This window comes from Oreochromis aureus, linkage group 19, assembly GCF_013358895.1.
Source record: "Oreochromis aureus strain Israel breed Guangdong linkage group 19, ZZ_aureus, whole genome shotgun sequence".
Classification (NCBI taxonomy): Eukaryota; Metazoa; Chordata; class Actinopteri; order Cichliformes; family Cichlidae; genus Oreochromis; species Oreochromis aureus.
Genome location: NC_052960.1, coordinates 11,236,376 through 11,258,635, shown reverse-complemented (window position 1 = coordinate 11,258,635; position 22,260 = coordinate 11,236,376). Strand labels below are relative to the sequence as shown.

The 22,260-nt window shown below is 39.4% G+C and overlaps 1 protein-coding gene across 2 annotated transcripts in view; it reads right to left on the bottom strand.

Annotated features, from left to right (window-relative positions):
- Window positions 1–22,260, bottom strand: part of fndc3ba (fibronectin type III domain containing 3Ba) — an 85,517-nt gene that overhangs the window by 6,546 nt on the left and 56,711 nt on the right. For both annotated transcript variants that reach the window (XM_031737132.2, XM_039602946.1), the window contains exons 8-25: window positions 21,411–21,469; window positions 20,236–20,387; window positions 20,074–20,133; window positions 19,810–19,948; window positions 19,330–19,383; window positions 18,916–19,040; window positions 18,038–18,212; window positions 16,908–16,994; window positions 15,813–15,948; window positions 15,312–15,383; window positions 14,419–14,537; window positions 13,698–13,803; window positions 12,826–12,992; window positions 12,082–12,195; window positions 11,175–11,324; window positions 9,269–9,549; window positions 5,907–6,125; window positions 1,575–1,741 (exon numbers count right to left, since the gene is read on the bottom strand). In XM_031737132.2, the coding sequence (XP_031592992.1) occupies window positions 1,575–1,741; window positions 5,907–6,125; window positions 9,269–9,549; window positions 11,175–11,324; window positions 12,082–12,195; window positions 12,826–12,992; window positions 13,698–13,803; window positions 14,419–14,537; window positions 15,312–15,383; window positions 15,813–15,948; window positions 16,908–16,994; window positions 18,038–18,212; window positions 18,916–19,040; window positions 19,330–19,383; window positions 19,810–19,948; window positions 20,074–20,133; window positions 20,236–20,387; window positions 21,411–21,469 (2,382 nt within the window). The remainder of the gene's footprint in view (window positions 1–1,574; window positions 1,742–5,906; window positions 6,126–9,268; window positions 9,550–11,174; window positions 11,325–12,081; window positions 12,196–12,825; window positions 12,993–13,697; window positions 13,804–14,418; window positions 14,538–15,311; window positions 15,384–15,812; window positions 15,949–16,907; window positions 16,995–18,037; window positions 18,213–18,915; window positions 19,041–19,329; window positions 19,384–19,809; window positions 19,949–20,073; window positions 20,134–20,235; window positions 20,388–21,410; window positions 21,470–22,260) is intronic.

Sequence of the window (22,260 nt, the reverse complement as noted above, 5' to 3'; positions counted from 1 at the left end):
ATGAAGGGTATAATTAGAACACCATCTCTTGCGAAGTCAAGAAATGGTGGTTATCATTTTATGACAACCACCAAATGACAAAAATGTTCTAAACAGTAAAGTGTAAATAAACACACAGTTCAGGGATTTGCCAAACACTTAAAGGCTATATTTAGCTGAAAACATTAACAAGATAACTTATCCAGAGCCGAAACTTGATTCAGCAAAAAAAAACAAAAAAAAAAAGTTGGACAGGGCAAATAATAATAAAACTGGGTACAAAAAGAGCATACCCAAGAAGGTTTATTCTTCTGTGAAACAGTGCAGCAAAACACTTCAATATGGCATTGCAATGACTTTGGTGGTATTATAATGTATAATAATAGCTCCATAGGTAGAGTGGTCACCCCATGATCGGAAGTTCAGGGGTTCGAATCCACTGAACGGCTACCCTGAGGTACCCCTGAGCAGGGTACCGTCCCTACACACTGCTCCCCAGGCGCCTGCTAGTGCTTAATGGGTCAAATGCAGAGAAAATAATTTCAATAAAGTATACATTATTATTATTATAAAAAAATACATCATATAAATGTAAGGCTTATCTAAGGGCCAATGTTCATTTAGGATGAACTGAAACAAAGCAGACGAAACAACTGAAATCTTGTATCAATCAAAAATAGGAAAACCGAGAAACATATGTATGAATGTAAATAGTGAACATTAGTTACAACAAAGTGAGTCATGAAATTCATTTTGTTTTTCAGTTGTAACATTTGTTATGCAATAAAATCCTTGGGGATTAATGTCATTTTACACTGTAAATTACAATGTTAACAACAACGACGTCATTTTGACTGCAATAAACTGCTGCATTAAATACAAAACACATTTTACTAACTGCTTTGATAACCAAGTATCTATATGTTGATCCACCTCAACATCGCCTGCTCTTTATGGTTTCAAATGAATGCTTGACCCTTTTAGATGGCGTACACTGCTGTGAGCTTTACAGAAGCTATTCGGTCCCTCGAGAGGGTTTATGGATATGTCGATGCTATGCGGCACAGCTACAGCCTCGCTGTAATACCCATCATACTTTGTAGTCATATCCAGAGAGGTTACCCCTTACTGCCATTATTGTAGCTGTAATAAGCCACCCCCTCTCTTACAGCAACAATCAGGCAGGCGACAGTAAACATCATCACTAACAGCCAAAAACAGATGCATTCATTGCATGTGTAAAACTTGATTTCATCCACGTAGAAGTGGCAAACATCACTGTATGCATGGATACTTGTGCACTGGTGTGTTTGCATTGCTCTGCCATCATATGTGAAATTGAGCTGACACTGGTGGACTGGCAGGACTACACTGTGAGCACATCTTCACATGACCTGACCCCTGAAGATGTTTAAGTTAGATTTACCTAAATGGAAGATGGTGTGTTTAAATATATCTGATAACTCCCCACTAATATCCCTACAGCACAACTGTACGATCTGAAAAGGCAGTTTGTATATAGCTAGTGACAAAGACAGGACTTCTTTGTGTGAATTGTGTTTGTGCACAAAGACATTTTCTCTGCTTCAGTTTACCTTTCAGGGCAGGGGGTATAGACTTGGTGGTGCAGAAAGTATGCGTGTCAGAGAAAGGACCCTCCCCAGCATCACTGATGGCCTGTATTCTGAAGCTGTAGCTGCTGGACTCGGTCAATCGCTGAACCTTGTAGGTGTGGCTGGGACCACGGTAGATTGTCACAAACCTAAACAGGGAACATAATGAAGAAGGAGAAATAAACAATAAGATGTAAATCTAAAAGAAAGGAAGGACGGTTCAATGTGAGAGAGGGAGCACTGACAGGCCTAGGCTTGAAGGATCACTCCATCAGAGATAAAGGAGAAATGGTGAAGGAAAGTGAAGGTGATGGTGTTATGAATACGTATAAGAAGGGAAGAGTTATGTTAATAGAGAAACACATGGTTAAACATCCATCCATCTATCCATCTAATTCAAGGTCGTTGGGGGCTGGAGCCGATCCCAGCTGTCAATAGGGCTGAGGCAGGGTACAGCCTGATCATGTTGCCATCTTATTGCAGAGCACGGTCAAACAAGAAGAGTGAAAAATAAGGCACAAACACTTAGATACTCACTAATCACTAACTTAGTTATAAGGACTGATATAGACCATGTTCGTGACTTGATATAGTTTAACTCAGCACAGCAGGCGTCACAAGAAAAATGACGAACAGCTCAGCAGTGAATGTGAATATTTTAACACAATTATATGTTAACCTGAGGTAAGATTAACTTCAGAAATAAAATGTGGGGACCTTGAAAAGGAAGAGGAGCAGTAGGAGAAAAGAAAGCACCTTTAAAAAAAAAAGATAGAGATGATTGATGAACACGCAGGACAAACAGTGGCAGGCTATAGTCACAAATCTGATGAAAATGAGCACCAAAAGCGTTCCTGGCTGGCTAGATGGACAGATTCATGGAGTGGAGGAGATAAAAGCAGGAAAAAGAGTGAGTCTGGGAGATAAGTGAATGTGAGCTGAAGAGGGGTTATTTATCTCAGCAATCAGCTTTGCAGCAAAATAAGGTAAATGTCTAGGTGGCAAAGGAAGCCATGAAGCAGAGGAATGAGAAAAGAAAGACAAAGGTAAATGGTTAATGAACAAGAGAAGAGGCAGTAATAGAAGAGTAAAGCCGCAGGAGGATGCAAAGGAGAGAAAAGTTAAAGCAGAAGGAAAGGATTGAGAAACTGATTGATAATTAAAGGACATGATGATGATGTTGAAGAGAGAAAAGAGAGTGCGAGACAAAAAGGAGAGGAGAGAGGTCATGGTTTAGTAGAAAGCTATAACTCCAGATGAGCTCTTTATGTAGCTGCACTACAGAAGTGATGTGTTTCTCTGGCTGATATATGATGTTATTAAACCTTGGCCTTACTGGTGGGCCATACAGTTAACACGCTCAGCGATCAACTGCATGCCTTAAAAAAAACCAAAACAACTAAATGCATTAACTTTTCCATCATCAGGAGCTATGACCTCTTTGCAGTCGACCAGACATAAATGGTAAGATATCAAAACAATTAACATTTAGCACAGCACAAACAAACAATAAATACCCTTGCACAAAAAAAAAATCACTAGGACATAGTTAATGAGATGAATTGCCTTGGTGCTGAGCCAAAAAGCTGACCAATTAACTACAACATGGCACAGCAGAGGGCAGGATGAGAGGGGTCAGAATGTAATGAAACAATCTGTTATTGTTCTACTGCAGGCGTCGTCGTGTAAGAAGAATAAAGCCCTTGAACTACACTGCCCCGTGTTGTCATGGCATTCTTGCAACTCTCAGTTTTGACACAAGGCATGTCAGTGGGTAACATGGATGAGAAGAGGGAGAAATGAATAGGGTACAGGAAACAAGTGAAAATAAAAAAGCCCTGACTCAGGGAGGACAGCGCATGAGCAACAAGTCTGCAAACAGGGAGATAAGAAAAAGAAAAATTAGCCTGAGCAAGCAAGGGAAAGGAGGACGGGAAGGTACAAGGATGAAAAATAAATAATGGGAAAAACACTTTCTTTATCATCATAAAATAGAGAAATGCTTGGGTTTTCTGAAAAATAAAGGAAGGGTAAAAAATGACAATGCGGGGGAAATAATTCATGAAAGGAAGCATACATTAACTCACAGAATCTCCACATTCGCAGTCACCTGTCTAACAATAAACCCCGATTAATAAACATGAATTAGATCAGAGGACAGCAAGATACAGAGGAGGGGAGGAGTCAAGGTCAAAAACATAAGTGTAATATCAGAAATTATATTTGCACAGATTACAGCTGGCTATTCAATATGTTTGTTTACAAAGCTAAATACTTCAAGATTTCATTAGTTCCCTGCTTTCAATGTGCCCTTCCAATCTCGCTTATTATGTCAGCAGTGAAGCTTCTAGTTGCCATGGCTAACTCATTCATACTAAAAAATAAAAACTATTCTAATTCATTTTAACAGAGCGCGATGAGAAAGCAAAGAGGAAAGCGGAGCAGCGTAGGAGGAGTGCCCTGTAAATCTTCTACGTCCATTCTTAATTTTATACGCCTTTGCACACAAATGCACAGTGTACAAGAAACTGTGATGCACCACTAACCCCTTATACCACCTTTTTTTTAACACTTTTTTAAATATAAATGCCAGTAGCTGCAAGTGATGAATGCAAAGCAGAGGCAAGAAATACAGACATTTCTTCTCTTACAGTGGCCAAACAATTAAATCTTTCATACACGTCCAAAGCACGTTTTTCCAAAAGCCTGGTCTTTGCTTTTATGTTGTTTGAAAACTGTAGCTCTGCTTGTATTTATTTTTTTTCCCCGGCACACCTCTCAAATATGTAGCAGCTGTATATGTGAAGAGGAAGACACTTTATTGTCATGCTGCTTGCGTTCGCTTTCCTTCCCAAATGCATCAGTTTGCTGGGAGAGCCAGTTATGCACTAAAACAACTGACTTTACCTTAAACATCTTAAACAGATTGTGCAATACTTTTGTTAAAACAGCTGAATTAGAGCTGAAGGTCTGCACTTTATTTTGATCTTTGATTGCAGTGGAAAGATGCTAAATTACAAAAAAGTCTATGCTTATGCACCTAACTGTAATTCAGACGTATTCATGTACAACCTTTTCTCTTCCTAATGGCCTTGGAGAGCTCTTTGCATATTAACATTTAAATGAGCCACTCCTCATCCCTAAGTCTACTGCATAAAGACTTGGAAAAAAAGACAAATTAACCTTTAGTTTAGTTGCTATGTTTAATACTCCAACTTCTATAACTTCATCGGGTGCATACAGACACATGTATAATATACCTAACTGCATCCAAGCATGATTACAAAGAAAGAAAAATGTACATAAATATGCACAAACATTACTGTGGCAGTTAGAAAAGGGTAAACAAAACTGTGAAAGCTGTTTGCATTTGGCTGGCAGAGAGCGAGCGCATACCTCTATGTTTGTTTATGTGTATGTGTGTCACAGAGGCTAACGGACCACAGCCTGCCAGTTAGGGACCCATCTGTCAGTTATGGTACCCATTCCAAGGGTGTCAAGGTGCCAGCTTGATACAGCCAAACCTTAATTCAAACACTGATAAGGGCCAACCAGAAGGATAAAGGAGGGAGTGAAACAAACTGACAGTTGGGCAGACGGGCTGGTGCGATGCATCACAGATACTCTTAGCTCTAGCTACTTGCAAAAATTCCCTCCTGAATTTTTTTTTGCCCCCAGATGTGTATTTGACTCCCTGTCCATGGTTATTTTCCATCCTCTCCTCCTCAGTCTGCTAACACTCTCTTTCCATTTCTCTTTTTATCACTCCTGTCTGACCAGTCAATTAAATGAAGGCTTGATTGTTGGAGGCTGCATCCCTGCTGTGTCCAGCTCCACTCAACATGACTACTCCCAGGTACATCTAGTTACTGCACACACAGAAAAAGGCACAGATCCCCACAAGTACCTTTAATGTTAAATGCACACACTCCCTCAGCTCCCCTCAGCTGCTCTGGTTTTGTCCTCCTAGTATTTGTGTGTTCTTCTCAATGATGTGCATATTTTTAACCTGGGTTCTAATTTGATCAATTGACTAGTTATAGGGTGAGAAGTCCTCTGAGGGCAACATCACAGTTTCAATCCCTCGTTACACATGAAGTTTCATAGATAAACGCAGATTATCATTCTGTCTATTGCTGTCATAGAGACAGGATTAGTAGGTTAATTCGGTGTTCCACTTTTTGTTTATAAATGGGTAAACATAAGCTTTGGGTCCAAGATTTTAATGTGTTGTTTAAATAAGCTGGACTCAGCCTATTTCCTGAAGTAAACAATGATGATGGAGCAGTATAAACTGGTCCGTGTATACTCCACCTGTGGTTCTTGTCCTCCATCTGTAGTGTGTAGACCATGTCATCAGCAAGCAGAGCACGTGTGTGGCTGGTATTTTCGCCCCACTTGAGCTTCAGGCTTTGAGGGCCAGCCGCTGAGCATTCGAGTGGGGGCGGCGGTGGCGGGAGGGGGCGTGTCCTCACGATCAGTGGTAAACTCTTGGGACTGGAGCCAATGGCATTCACTGCCTGGATCTGCACACTAAAAATAATGGGAGAGGGCGAGAGAGAGATTAGAATTCATTTGTTGAATATTACACTGCAAAAATGTTTATTAGTTTTTTATTATTTATTATCTTAGATTTATATTGAGTGGATATTTGTGGAAATGTCTCTAGAAATGAGACAAACAAGCCAGCATTAAATTTTAATTGAACATGTGTGCACTGATTTAAGATCACAAGCCAAAGTACACGACCGTGAAAGTGCTGTACCATGCAACCTTGAATGCTCTCAGACCTATCGGTCCAATGCTGGACACTAATGTGGTATATTAATTTTGACCTTGGATGTTTGTGTTTGCCTGTTACCATTCTCCTACGTACTCTGCATGATAAGCCTTAAATTAGTCAGATTTCCTGGCCTACGGTTTTCCTAAATGTGTACCAAGTTAGGTAACTGCTATCACTGCTACAGGGTGTTTTAGAAGATTTTTGGTAAGGAGAGAACTTACATACTACAATGTATTCCCTAAAACAGGGGTGTCGAACTCCAGGCCTCGAGGGCCGGTGTCCTGCAGGTTTTAGATCTCACCCTGGGTCAGCACACCTGAATCAAATGATTAGTTCATTACCAGGCCTCTGGAGAACTTCAAGACATGTTCAGGAGGTAATTTAGCCATTTAAATCAGCTGTGATGGATCAAGGACACATCTAAAACCTGCAGGACACCGGCCCTCGAGGCCTGGAGTTCGACACCTGTGCCCTAAAACATAATTATAAAGATTATAAATGACAGAGAAACAACATTTTAAGCACATGCATTTGAACTCATATGCCAAAAATATATGGACTCAACTGGACACACAGACACACACAGATCAGCTGCTAATTAAAGAGAATTGGGAGAAATGGATTTCTGTTTTTCAAACTCCCCTGCCGCCTTTCTTCCAGGAAGCCCCCTCTGTTCTTCGCGGTTTTTCTGTCAGTGCCTGATCAGCTTATTAGCATCAATATCAGAGGCCCTCAGCTAGTTGGTATCTTTCTTCTGACATTTAACCACTGATTCTTTGTAACTGCAACCTTTCATTATAATTCATGGAGCTTAGGTAAACATTTGTGTGTTTGTGTCTGTGAGGTAAAGGGCAACATGTATCTATCCAGTGGATAATTAAGGATACGGATAAAAGATTATGAGAGATTGTGAACAATGTAAAGATAAAGCTTAGCTTTTGATGATAGGTGGGGCTACATTTAGTTATGATAAGTGTGAACATGAATGTTTATGTGTTAGCCCTGTGATGGACAGGCAACCTCTCCATGTTGTACCTTAACAAACTTTCATCTTAGAACAGATGCAGTTTAATTTTTTTTTTAAATTTATGAGATTTTTTTTTTTTTTTTTACACTGTCAAGAGAAAAAACTAGGGGACAAGTAATTGAACAATCTTGAGAAAATCATTTCACCTGTGCAAGAACCTGTGACTGGTAAATTACTTAAATCTCACCTCAATGACTCCAAGAAAATCACTAAAGTAAAAAAACACATCTATCTTAGAGGACAAATTGAACTCTCTCCTTTACTTGAAGTTAAGGTTGACATTGCTGATAATACAGAATGCACCTTCTTTGCACTGCAGCTTTACTTAATGTGTATTCTGTCACTGATGACTAGACCACAACTATACGCTTAAGGGGTTTTTTTTGTTTGTTTGTTTTTTTACTTTAATACGGTTTTGCTATTTATTTGGGGCAAAGATGCAGGAAAGATTTTGAAATCTTGTATTTTAAGGAAATATTTTCAACTCCATTGATAGAAAATGCAAGTCGTCTTAAATCTATACAGATATTTAATTTACAAATATTTAATGTAACTATATTTAATGTTTTATAATTTAGCTTAATGTATTGTCGGTGGGAAAAGAACTAAAAACGAATTTCTTCGTTTTAAAAAACAAACATATTTTTCCTTTTTCATCAGTTTAGAACAGATTCAAAAACTGAAGTCTAAATACTAATAAATAACAATCGTGTGTTTAACCTCCAAGCTGCAAAAAAACTGCACAAACATGTGGGTGTGCACACACACAGACACAAACACACACAAATGTTTACTGTGGTCCTTTACAAGGCCACACAGTCAAAGAATATCTGAAGTACAATTCCTGCCGTAAATAACAACCAGAATTATAGCTATTTGGACACACAAAACTCCCACAGATTCTTTCAAATCCACACAAACACACGCACAGGCTCACATATGCTCTGCCTCACTGGCAGCCATTATGCAACAGAGCACAGTGACACTGGGTCAAAAACAACCTCAGAATGAAAACAATGGTGCAAGATCACCCTGCCTCTGCACATGTCCCCTTACCTTGGATAACCTCTCCCTGTTTTTTTTATTTTTAATTAGAATTCAAAGAACTTGCTGCACAATCATATGCATGCTCACAAACACACTTACAAGCAATCACAGACAAGCGGGATCACAACAACGCTGGGCATAAAGATGATTAAGTGGCTGTTTACTGCTGCTTGAGTACAACATGTTTGAGATCCAAGCTCATGTAATCATCAAACAGGTTATCCATAGTTAAATACAGAATGTGTATAAAAAATAGATGTAGCCTGCTTGTCTGTATGAAAAGAAGCCACTGCAGAAGCTGTAAAACCTGCATTCTCCAAATGGCCAAAGGGGACAGTTAGATTGTGTAAAATGAGCTAATGAACCCGCTTCTTACACCCAATTTATGCTTCAGTGGGAAATTTACATCATAGGCTAAGACGTAACTGTAAACCCCTCTGAACCCAATGCCGTAATCTCCAACATAACTTGATGTTGACCTCCCGACAAATCTAGCTGTCCTTTATTCTCGCTACTTTTCTGCTGTGATTTTTGAATTTATCAGTGATAAAATAGCAATCATCCCCCCAGTATAATAAATAATCATAGGATCAATATAACAAATTATAAATATTAGCAAATTCGTAGGAAACTATTGGAACTGATGTGAGGGAAGGTACAAAAAAGTTGAAAAATTAGAGCGCCAAATATGTCTGCACCAGCATTTTATTTCTTTCTCTCGGCTGGCACCGCACATGAAACAATGGGACACAACCACACGGTAATTAACACGTAATGCACCACACACAAGCATAAATGCTTTGGTTTAGCTATCATTACCTGTATTCACTGTCTGGCTGCAGGCCTGTGACAAGGTGACTTGTCCCTGAATCCACAGTGATGGTTTGGTCGTCCAGGGTGATGACGTAGGAGGTAATCTCAGCCCCGTTACAGTTTGGCTCCTCCCACTTCAGGTGGAGGCAGGTAGACGGGGAGTGGCCCGTCTCTGAGGAGGTCGGGAGATCCAGGGGGGTAAGGGATGATACCTGGTCAGGATTTGTAGCTGGGGTCTGGAAACTGCTCTGCTCACTATATGGACCAGCACCAGCCTGATTGACCGCCTGAGTGGGACACAGAAACACAGAGGGGGTGAGAGAGATTGAAGAGGGGAGGAAACTGCTGTGATTGATAGTGCTGAGATAGAGGATCCTGGTGATAGAACAGAGGTGAGGAGAGAGAGAGATAAAAAGAAAGGGATAAGTTAAGACTAAAATCAAGGCAGACAGATGATGATTAACAATAAGAATGGAAGAAGATAAATATGAAGGGATTTAGTAATAAGCACAGGAGAAAGAGCAAGACAAAGTTAAATGGGAGGGACTGATACGGAAAACTGAATAGACAAGAAAACTAGCAGAAAGATATGAATTCAAATTAGTTCGAAAGAGCATTAATCCTGTACTTGTGCTGTCAAACACATTAATATTCAGCTCAAGTATCCACTATTAAATGCCTTTCAATCGCTCGTTGTAATAGTCTCCTTCATTGCCTCTTACAGACTTCGAGAGGAGGAAGGAAGGACAAAATTCGCATTTTATATACATCTTGTCGATTCGGAAAGCTTGAACTAAAAATAAAAAATCTAGATAAATTGCTTCCTTCCATCCATTTGTGAGCCTTGTAATAGTTACATGTAAAAAGCAACATTAATGGATTTAGTGTACTTTGAAAAAATGTACTTAGCACATCCAAGCAGATGAGCAGCGTTTGTTTTCTTGTAAAAATGCACTGTAGCCACTTTCCAAAAACAGCCCAGCAGCATTCATGAGTAGATACCAAGGAGAATGAATCTACAATGTGTACTTATATATAAATCCTTGACAGTTTATCTCAGCATTAAACTATCTAGATAACTCTGGGTCCAGCAAGAAAAGTTATACTTCAGTAGTTTCTCGGATTTATCCTCAGCTGTCAAATTTATTTTGCAGAGGCTAGAAAAACCCATAGAAACTGATTTAACTTATCCTTACATTGGCGTCCCCCCATTCAAAGCATTCTCATAAAACAAGTGCTTGTCAGGTTGTGCAGATTTGAAACACTGCTACAGCAGATGAACCAGTACAAGTTCATTCAGGTATAGAACGTATGGAGTCACAGAGAGTTCAACCAAGTCAGCGCCTCTGGTGTGATCCATTCCTGCAATCTTCTGAAGGTGTACAGATAAGAACACACAGGCGTATACTTCTAGTGCACAGAGACAAAGAGAAATCACGTACATGTAGAAAAGCAATTATTAGGACGGTAGGTTGACCTTGGATTGTCCTCTTAACATTATAAATAATCCTATAAAGATGTGAGCCATAAAGCATGTTGTTATTGGATTCATAGCTTCAGAGGGTACAAGACAGAAAGGGAGTAAGAGAGAGAGCTAGACAAACAGAAGGAGAAAGAGAAAGACGGCACTTATTTATGCACCACATTAAGGGTCAGAACACAAATTGAATCAATGACCATCAATCTTTCCCTGGAGTCTGAGTGTTTGTGTCGCAGCATCGTGGTTTCATGTTTCCAGGCTGAATTTTTGTCACGCTCACAATTTTGTTTCTGGAAGCGCTTATGTTCCATACACTAGTACGTTCTTCTTTTCTCATTGTCAATTTAACTATGCATGGCTTCAACATAAATGAATGTTGTATGCCTGTCTATGTTCATCCACCGTAGGTATATCTAGTAGTGTGTGCACTACCTGTAGCCTGCAGCAGTAATTTGTGGCAGGTGTCAAATCTGACAGTTCACACTGCGTGGCAGATCCGCAGTAGATGAGCTCCATGGGTTCATCTTCCCTCGCCCACTCCAAACGATATTCAGAGATGTCTGTACCCGAACCCTCAGGGCTCTGCAATAGAAACACAAAATCAGCTCAATTTAATTAATAGATACCTGAAAGTTAATGGATTCAGCTTGTTTTGCAAACCCAAAATGAAAAACAAGATTATTTTTTCCCATCTAGATTTAAGTCTATTGAGGTAGGTAAGTATTTGGACCCACATTTATTGTCATTTAACCTTGGTAAATCACCACAGCAGATTTGAAATCAAATGGTCAACATCTGATTAAAGTGCAGACTTAATTAAAAGGTTTTAACAAAAGTACAGCATTAACTGTTTAGGAATTACAGCCATCATGCATAGTCTGATAGTTATATCATCGTTGCATGGTTACTGGCCAGGTGAGGCCTGTTCCTTAATTTTCCAAAGACAAATTAGGTATATAAATCAAAAGTGTGCAACCTTCATTTGGTATATTTTCAGTGGAATGTATGGACCAAAAAATGATGAATGTGACTATTAGACTGAAAAACAAGAAAATACCCTTCAGAGTGATAGGAAAAAAACTTTAGGAGTGGCCAAATCAACAAGCTGGTATATTCTTAAGAAGGAACGAGCCTGCCAAGCAACACCAAAAGGCCCAAAAGATAACTTTACTACTTTTTTTTTTTAATTTTAGCAAAAACAGTAAAAGGAATGCTAGAGCTCTTTAGCCATGTTAAAAAATGTGGCCTGTCTTTTTGTACTTGCTTGTCTGTTTTTTGTTCCTTCCAAACACAGTTTATTTCCTTTGATAAATGCAGCTGTGTTTTTGGTTTGCCTCACCTCCCAGTTGAGCGTTACACAGGTGTTACTGGTGAGTGTGATTATGGGAACGCCACACTGGGCAGGAGGACCCGCTGCAGTCGTCACCTCTGTAGGCTCAGAGTATGGTCCGTACTAAGGGAGACACAGATCGTTCGACACAAAATAAATGAGAAAGTTGAATCATTTAGACAGTAAAAAGTTTACAAAAGCTGAAAATCAAATTCTAATCCCGAACTGAAAAGCTGTGAAAAATACACACAGTCATCTTGTTCAATAAGCAACAGTGCTGAGGTTTTGTCGCCATCTAATTCACTTTCAGGTGACCGGATAATCAAAACAATCAGATCTTATAATAGTAAGTTAATTTTCTAGGGCACACTGATCCAACTACTCCGTGTCTGTGTCTACACCTACGGTTTTAAGTTGAATTTTCTGCTTGTTGCTTAATATTGGATGTGGATTAAGAGCTCCCAAGTTCGTGTGCTCAATATGCAGAGCAAATTTCAAAACCATAAGTAAACAAACGCTATTTAATTCAATATTTCATGCTTAGCTGTTATAAAACATCCATTCTTTTATAGGCTGACCTATTGAAGTGGCTGGATCAAGCTTCAAAAGGTTTCAGCTACGATTTTCTGTTGTTCTTTAATGGATTTTATGGTCTAGCCTCGTGAATTACCAGATCTTCATCGCTTTCATTTATTTATTTTCATTTTTATTATTGATCACACTCTTGCTGTGAAAAGCCAGACAGTTTCTCACCCCAGCCTCATTGGCAGCCCTCAGTCTGAAGCTATATGTTGCACCAGGAAGCAAACTAGCGACAGTGCACTGTAGCTCCGAGCCATGATACACATCCGTTGGCTTAGCGTCTCCCTCACTCATCTCCAGACTGTACACAGGGTCCTCACAAACTCCCTCAGGGGAGTCTAAGAAGATAAAATAAGAGAGAGAGCGATAAGAAGAAACATTTACAATGAAACTGACAATACATGAATTTAAAAATGATTTGTGATGAAAATACACAATACATATGTCACAATATCTTGTTATACATAAATTCTTAATGATGTATTCAGTCATTTCACAAGCTTTTTATACTGCTTACAGATTAATATACAGGATATATTTTTAATACTTTCTAGGGGTTTTTCCCCATAAACCTGGTGCTATTCTGTGCTTGCAGAAAGATGAAAGTAATAAATAATGGTGACAGTGGGGAAAACCCTCCAATACTTTATGTTTGACCTTCAGCTCGAGCCAGTAATTGCAGCTGCAGCAGTGCCTGAATGTGAGCTGATTAGAGACATGACCAGCTGTATTAAACTGGTAAAAGAAAGAACTTCCTCAGCATGGCAGGCTGGAAGACCTTTTCCTGCCAAGAGATAACTGTACTAATCTGCAATAATAGGCTGACATTAGGAGAGTTAAGTCAGATATGAGGCTAGGTTAGGCATTTAATGAGCTAAATTAGGGCTCAATTAGGCTGAAACGTGGTTGACTTAGCTTACATTAGAATTGGCCAGGGAAACATATTAAACAGCCAGAAGGTGATTTAGCTGCCTTATACGAAAATAATTCAAATATATCCTAGTAAATAAAAGTAAACAGTGTGCGTGTATGCCTGAACTCACCCCATTCTAACTGCACCTCCTTGTGTTTGGCTTTACCCACGATCCTTGGCGGCTGGCAGGGCCCTGGCGGGACGCTTAATGTACGGACTTGAACACAGTCAGTGCACTTAACGAGCAAAAACAAAGGAACAAAAGACAATTACAGATGGGCTTAATTATTGGTGCACATGTATAATTTTAGGAAAGATTATTGAAAAGATTGTTTGACAACAACAACTATATTTTTCAGTGCAAAATATCTTTTGAAAGCCTTTCAGTCTACACCATGGCACTGAATTAAATTGATTCCCATCATATTTAGATAGTGAGCAGATACTTCATGTCCCCTGGTACCTATGGATTTGAATGAACAAAAAGTTTGTGGAGTTCCTCAGGGCTTTATTCCTGGACCTCTCCTATCTAACAGACAATTTTTTTCTTTTACTCAGATTATAGAATATTGGTATTTTTGTATTATTGTTATGCAGATGACATACAACTGTACATATTAGTGTAACCTCAGACCGACAGTTTACAACACACTCAAAAAAACTGACTAAAATGTATTATTGGATGTGCAAAAACTTCAGACAACTGAACTTAGAAACTGCCCCCATTGCCTTAAAGAAAAAAGAAACATATGCATGTATATATATGTATATCTATATATATATATGTATATCTATGTGTGTGTGTGTGTATTGCTGAAATTTGTGTATGCATGCATGTATGTGAATCTTACTGGGCTGTGTCCTCCGGTGGTGATACTACACACACGTAGGCGATAAACGGTCCCTGGTCTCAGTCGTTCACACACACACTGTGTTGCTGGACCACTGTACGCTATGTCCCATTGGTTTGCTGCACACACACACACACATAACAAAGAATTACACAATTTGTCATATTCATGAGCTGAAGCGCACACACATAATCAGCTGCTGTTTTGTACGTATTTCTGCAGTTTCCAGAAACAGAATCCCACTGACAACGCTTTGTGTCTGTTCTGTTGTTGATGGATTGCGTATGCCTGTGAAATATAATACTCTCCCTGTGAAGCAGCACTATGCCGTGCAAATATAGGCCTTGTTTACATCACAGTCTAAATTTCCTAGCAGAAGTGTACTGTGATTGTGTAATGCATATATTATGTTATCTCTACAGACTGAATGTACCTAAAAGTGAAGTTTGAATAAACCTAATATGGCAGAGTCATTCATTTCAATGAGCACATTTTTTTAAGAAGAAAAAGGTTTTAAAAAGCCTGTCTTGATATCTTAAGAGCACAGTGTAAATACAAGTCCAGATGACTTTTTAGGTCAATTCTATTGACAAAAGAACAAAGGCTTTTGATATTCTCTTCTTTTGTGACACTCAACAGCAATCTTTTCAGTTCATACTATAGATTGAAAGGAACTAGACAAGATTAGGTTTCCTGTAGGGCAGGTCTGAGCAACGCTGTGTGCATCAATATCTTAATTTGATGCTAAGAAAGACTAAATTATGGCTTCTATTGTTTTTTAGGCTGGCTTGAGAAAAATCAAACAGCACTCGAAGAAAAAATCTCTGCCCTAAGATGCTGGAAAATCTTTCATGGTATGTTTGAATAGATACACATAAATATAACACAGGTACCTTCAGAACATCCCTCTGAGATCTCAAGCAGGTACGTAAGAGCTTCTGATCCCCCATTGTCCATTGGAGGATCTGTCAAAACAATTGATGAACTGATTTTAGTTTGGAATATTATTGCACATAAACAATATTCCCATTCGCAGGAGACAACATGTAGAAAATAACAGTTATTATTTTAGTTACTTTAGTTAGCTAAATTATTTTATCTGGGACATATAATGTCAATAACAAAAATCTATCAGCATAGACCTGTTGCAGTCTTATGTATTTTTTGCAATTATTCTGAAAGTGTGAAACACACTAACAGCAAACAGTGTCAGGATTCAGTTTGATCTGTACGAAGGTATGACTTTTTGGTTTGGACTGTGGTCCAGGGAAGGTTTCACACATAGTTTTAGCTTGGATAAAGCTCTGTACCAAATAAATTCTGTATGAAAGCATCTCAATGCGTCTGTGTATGTATATGATATGATATATGTGCACGCATGTGTGCCTCTTTACCCCATGTGACAGTAAATTCATAGGGTGTTGCCTCGGTGACACAGGGTGCAGATGGAGGGCCCGGTTTGTCTGGATTGGTGGTGCAAACCAAAACTTCACTCGGACTGCTCTTTCCCTCCATGTTTGATGCTATGAGCTGCAGGAAGAGAGGTGGACAAAAGGGACAATTAGAGACACAGAGGACGTAACAAAGGTACAAAGACAAAGAGTGTAGTGGGGGATCAGAAATCGAGAACAGGTTGATAGAAAGGCCTCCATTAGGCTCAGTGATTGAACAGGCGACTGCATGCTGCAAGGCCAAACTGTACTAGCCTGGGTTCAATTCCAACCCAAGGCCCTTTGCTGCACATCATCACTGCTCCCATCCTCCCTGCTTTCCTTTCTCTTTTTACTTAAATCGGTCTAATACTGGTGAGAAAAATCCAAAAAATAGATAAAGGATGAAATGAAGGGGAAGGGAAAAAGAGGAAAGAAGAAAAGGCGAAAAGAATATAGACAGAGTGGAAAACTGAGAAAAGAGCCACAGCAAGCCAAGCAGAGACACACAAAAGAATTTCTGAAAACTTAAATCAATTGTCGTGATAAATAGGAGCCATTAGTCTCTGCCCCTTCACGTGTTGTTGTTTTGGCTTCTCTGCCTTCTTCTCTTTTGTATTATCTAATTCTGTCGCTACATCCAATAGATAATTTTGCTTTGTTACATTATGTCTACACCAGATGGATAGCACAGGGAAAGCAGAAAGACTTGATTCTTTGTGTGTGTTCATGTGTTTTGTGTTTTCGAAGATGCAAAGCTTTATCAAACAATGTGCATGAGGCAAGGTTAAAAAAAAACAAAATAAACACAAACTCACCTGGTGAGGTACGTGCGAGAGGATTTTGATAGATTTGTACAATTTCCTCAAATTATGAACAGGCACAAAAACCACAGCTGAATGTTGTGTACTCAACAAATGGTTAGTGATTTGCAGTGTTTCACAACTCGTTACACTATAGCCAAAATGACATATTTTGCATATTCTCTCTTAGTAAAAAAGCTTCTGATTTTCGATAAGCGGGACACTGAAGTGCAGAAACAAAAACACAAATGCTTACCCTGAATTTATACTGTGTACTCCTCTTCAGGCCTTGTACAGTACAGCTCAAGTTTTCTCCAGTGTACTTTGGATGAAAGTCTGTTCCCTGTGGGAGGTACAGTGTTTGATTCTCTCAGGGTGCATTAGGATCAGCATAAATTATTGAGCATATGGATGCAATAAATGCTGACTTTTAGCTTACATTTTATTGTATATAGATATATATGGATACAGTAGAAAGAGAGCAGACAGCCTGTGGGAACATATAGTGCAGTTTCTTTTATATGTACAGTACTGTGCAAAGGTTTTAGGCAGGTGTGGAAAAACAACCAATGCTTTCAGAAATATAAATGATTGCTTATTGGCCCCAAATGTATTCTGCAGCAGGACAACAACCCCAAACATACAGGCAAAGTCATTAAGAACTATCTTCAGCGTAAAGAAGAACAAGAAGCACTGGAAATGATGGTATGGCCCAACAGAGCCCTGATCTCAATATCATCGAGTGTGTCTGGGATTACATGAAGAGACAGAAGGATGTGAGGAAGCCTACATCCACAGATGATCTGTGGTTAGTTCTCCAAGATGTTTGGAACAACCTACCAGCCGAGTTCCTTCAAAAACTGTATGGAAGTGTACCTAAAAGAAATGATGCTGTTTTGAAGGCAAAGGGTGGTCACACCAAATATTGACTGGATTTAGATTTCTCTTTTGTTCATTCACTGCATTTTGTTGATTGATGAAAATATATGATTAACACTTCCATTTTTGAAAGTATTCTTGGTTTACAGCATTTCTTCCTCACTTGCCTAAAACTTTTGCACAGTACTGTACATGCTCAGAGTTTATGTCTGTTTTGCATATTTGGATTTACGGCTGTGCATCAGTGGCACTTACCCTAAATCTTTTTCACAAGATTATGAATATAAGCTCCAATATTCCTTTTTCATTTGTTATTTTCATGTGTATATCCATAACTTTCAAACTGAGATTTTTCAGTCTTCGGTTGACTGACTGCTGTAGTACAACATACCCTGATGCTGATTTATAAAACTTGGGCACAAACTAACAAACAGACAAAAAATGTTCTAGAGTCTTGTTTTTAAAAAATAAAAGTTACAAATGTTTTTGTACATGGACGGTACTCACGCTGTTGTCCTCCTGGATCTCAAGTGTGTATTTGAGCTGCTCCACATTGGGACTGCCCTCAGGACGCCCCCACTCCAGGGTCACCCAGGACACCCCTGCCCTGACAAGCCGTGGTGCCAGAGGCAAGGCAGGCAGGGTGCCCATGGTGATATACACCACCTCTGAACTGAAGCCACTGTTGAAAAAGAAATTTACATTTTAACCTTTCCTTTAAAACGCTGAAGAAATGATTGTCATGGACTTCAATTTCAGCTGAGATGGAGGCATGAATATTTTTCAAAGTGAAAGGTGGAGAAAAATCAGTGAAAATGAAAAGGACACTGACAGAAGTGCTTCGGTGATTAATCACAGAGGTGCGTGGGGTTGTGAGTGAAGACGTTACAGGAGTTCCGAAGAGGATGTGAAGCAGAGAAAAAAGGAGTGCATAGGGAGGATGGATGATTTGTAGCTGGAAAAAAAATATTCAAGTTAGAATAAAAGCATGGAACCCAGCTTCAAATCTGCCAAGCTGAAGGATGCATTAAAACTGTTTTGAGTTCGTTCACAGAGCTAATATCTCCTCCCTCACTCTCAGTCCCCTCTATGACCTCTCTGCTCCCTTTCACCCTAATGACTGCAGGCGAGATGGTCCACGCTATAATGACAAGGGGAGGCAAGAGAAGAGTGGAAATAGAGGGAAATGGGAAAAGAGGAAGGCTATTCTTCTGTACGTAAGTGATGTTACATGGAGAATAGCAGTTCGGTGCATGCCTGCTGCCATAGTGGTATACAATGAAGAACAACAACAAAAAAAACATGCAATATGCCTCCCATGACACTGTATTCATGCAAGTGTGCGTATATAACATGTATATATACATTCAATAACAGAACTTTACCTTCTGCCCATGTCGTTGTGTGCAGCCAACCTGAATGTGTAGTCACAGGCGGGGGAGAGTCGTGTGACCTTATAGTGCTTCTGGTTCCCAAAGTAACAATCTCTGAAAACGCTGTTCTTCTTTCCCTGCAGAGAAGACATATACAGAAAAGACATAAAGACAAGAATGGACATTAGGATTGATAAGCTCACCTACAACAAAATGTTAAATGTGAAGAAAAAAATAGCACGACAAAGTAAAGAAGTATAAATAGAAGATGGGAAGAAAAGCCAGATATTCATTGTGAGAGCATAATTCACAGTTTTATTCCATCTTGTCTGAAGAGCCCAATGTTGACATGTGTTTAGGGACACTGGTGATAGGTGTAAGTGCTTTTTTGAGGTAAGGGTAGAGCATGACAGATGACAGACTTACCTCATCCCACTCGAGCAGGTAGTTTGTAATTTTGGATCCGTTGTCACCCGGGGGCTACGGGTGACAGTGAAATGGACCGAGGGAAGCAGACAAGAGAGAAGAGAGAGATCGAGAGATTAGCTAAGGATAAAAGACTCTGACAATGAGACGGACAGAATACCGGCTGTGTTTTTATGATTGGCCTTATATCCTGTCTGGGTGACTGATGTCACTCTTTATGAATGACAGTGTGTAAGGATATAAAAAAATACTAAAATAACAAGTCAGAGAGGACACAGGGGGTGCATTCTAACAGAGTTGTGCAACTACTTGTCGGTGCTGCACGGCTGATGCACTCAAACTATTAACGCATCGAGTTCTAATATACTTCATTTAAAAAATCATTAAATGTGTCACAATGACAAATCACTGTTGATGTTTCTTGGGAGTGAAAATACTTCATGGAGGAGTATCTGGACCAGAAGATGTCTGTAGCTGTACCTTCCACTGTAGGGTGAGGCTGTTCTTGGCACGATTCGTGAGTTTTGGCGGTGACGGGACATCAGGGACTGTGGATTCTGTGGTAAACGAGCCGGCTTCTGAACACGAGCCTCGAACCAAATTGTACATTGCCGACACCCTGATACAGAAAGACAAACGAAACAAACAGTTAAAAGATGTTTTTATCCAACATTTCAGTGATTCCTGGACCCCCATACGCTGCAACACACAAGTAGTTAAATATTAAAAGGATTGAGGCCTTACCGTACGTGGTAGTCTGTAGCTGGCCTGAGATCTTTCAGATGATACTCCAATTCTTCACCACTGAAACACAGACAAGACATCCAAAGTCACCAGTGTCCTTTGGATGACCTTAAGGATTAAATTTGGACGCTGTATTTTTTTCCCAACTTCTATGTTTCCTACCTGTATATAAGGCGATATTTTCCATCTCTTCCCTTATCTGAGAGAGAGACCTCATAGGAGCAGGACACAGGTATCCCGTTACTATGCCTGTTCACCAGTCCTGCTGGGGGGGCCCAGGACAGCCGTGCAGTCCGTGCCTGAATATTGGAAACCTTCAGGACACAAAGAAATACACATATTACAAGTTATAGCAGCATTGCTAGTGAAGTCAATAAAAGCCACTGTACAAATGACTGTTTGATTTGCATACAATGTTACCAATAGCAGTCATTAAAGGCAACATTTTAAACCACAATATCTTGTGGTTTAAATGCCAGTTTGATACAAAGCTGAATCCATCCATCCAGGTGGATATATGCTGTTTGTATATCTCTATGTGTACATTTGCAACAGACTACTGCATTCATCATAAACGCTGTAAGTTATAGGACATCGAACACGCATCATGCATCAGCACTGACAAAATAGTCAGTGTCACAAGGAAACCTCAGAATTATTTTACATTTTCTTTTTATTACTTCTCATTCTCAACTATAATAAACTTGATCAGTTTAGAAGTCATCTGAGGTTTTAAGAGTAGATAAATCACTACTACTGGACATCAATCAAAGGTCTATTTCATGTATTTCTCAGCATCTCCATCTCTAGTTATACTAAATATCCTCTTTGTATCATCACTCAGTTCTCATAGTCTCAAGCCGTGGCGTAAACTCAAAGATGTTAAATGGGCCGCTTGCACAGCATGCTGACCAAACTGTTTTAACTTGGAATGAGCAGTTCCTCTCTACTAAACCATGTCTGCACGGAAGCAGCTCATTCATTCAAGCACATTCCCCTCAGGGAAGGAAAAAAGCTATTACAGAGTGTGCAGCTTGGGTGAGCAGATGCTGCCCTCAGGTGGCCAGCATTAGCACAGCTTAAATTATAATTACTCTCCCTGCTGCTCAAGCCCCCAAAATAATGTTGAAAATGAGGAATGCACTGCATATACAAGTCAGTATAGATATTATTCTAAACGTAAGCATTTCATTTTCATGTGAATCAAAGAGACCAAATAAACATACGGAAAAGTCATCACTGCTTAAGCCAGCTGTGACTGCATCGGACCGGGAGGTGATTGATGAGAGCGGTTTGAATGTGTGTGTGCGTGCAGTTGTGGGAAGAGGTATGCCAACCTGTGGTTTTTCGATTGCAGACAGCATGTCTTGAACACGCTTCCCCTCTGAATCATGATCTGAGGAGAAAGACAAAAAAAGAGAGTAATTCTCAAGAATGACATAATAAATATTCCATTGTAAAAGAGAGGCTTTGTGTATAAAGTGAGGTGAGAATTCCCAAGGGCATTTTTCCCCACATGTCAGGCCATAATTACAATCTGTGAAAACTGTTTCCACCTTTCTTAATGTGAGTTTGATTGCCGATGTTTTAATTGAAATGATAAAAGAGAGACAAATTCTAACTTTCAAATCAAATCCACATTGGCTGCATGGTTAAAAATGAGACGATGAGAACATTTTCAGCTCCCAGATGTTACTGTCAAATGTAGAAATCTAGGGCTCATTATTACACAAGGTCGGCCAAGGTTTGCGTTTAAACGGGAGGAATTAAGGGTGAAAAAGTCACCAAAAAGCATTTGCATTCCCTAATCAACTCTAATGTTTTCTGTGACATTTTCAGTCCAGAAAATAATTCAACCATCTGTGGAAAAATGAAACAAAAATAGCCCAAAATACAATAAAAAACCCCCATCAATTCTTTAGAAATTCTGTTGCCTAATGGTGTGTGATGCAACACTTGTTTTCTTCAGTAAGTGCCTATTTCATCTCATCAAGTCGTTACACAGCCGTCGGGGAGGAGGAGAGAAAAAACCTAAATGCATTCCACAGAAAGGATTACTCATAAATTTCTGACCTATGAAAGAATATGGGGATCACCAAAATACATAAATAAATAAATAAACATGACTCATATTCCACAATGGCTATTCTGGTTTGTACATAAAAACTGATGATGATTTTTAGAGTC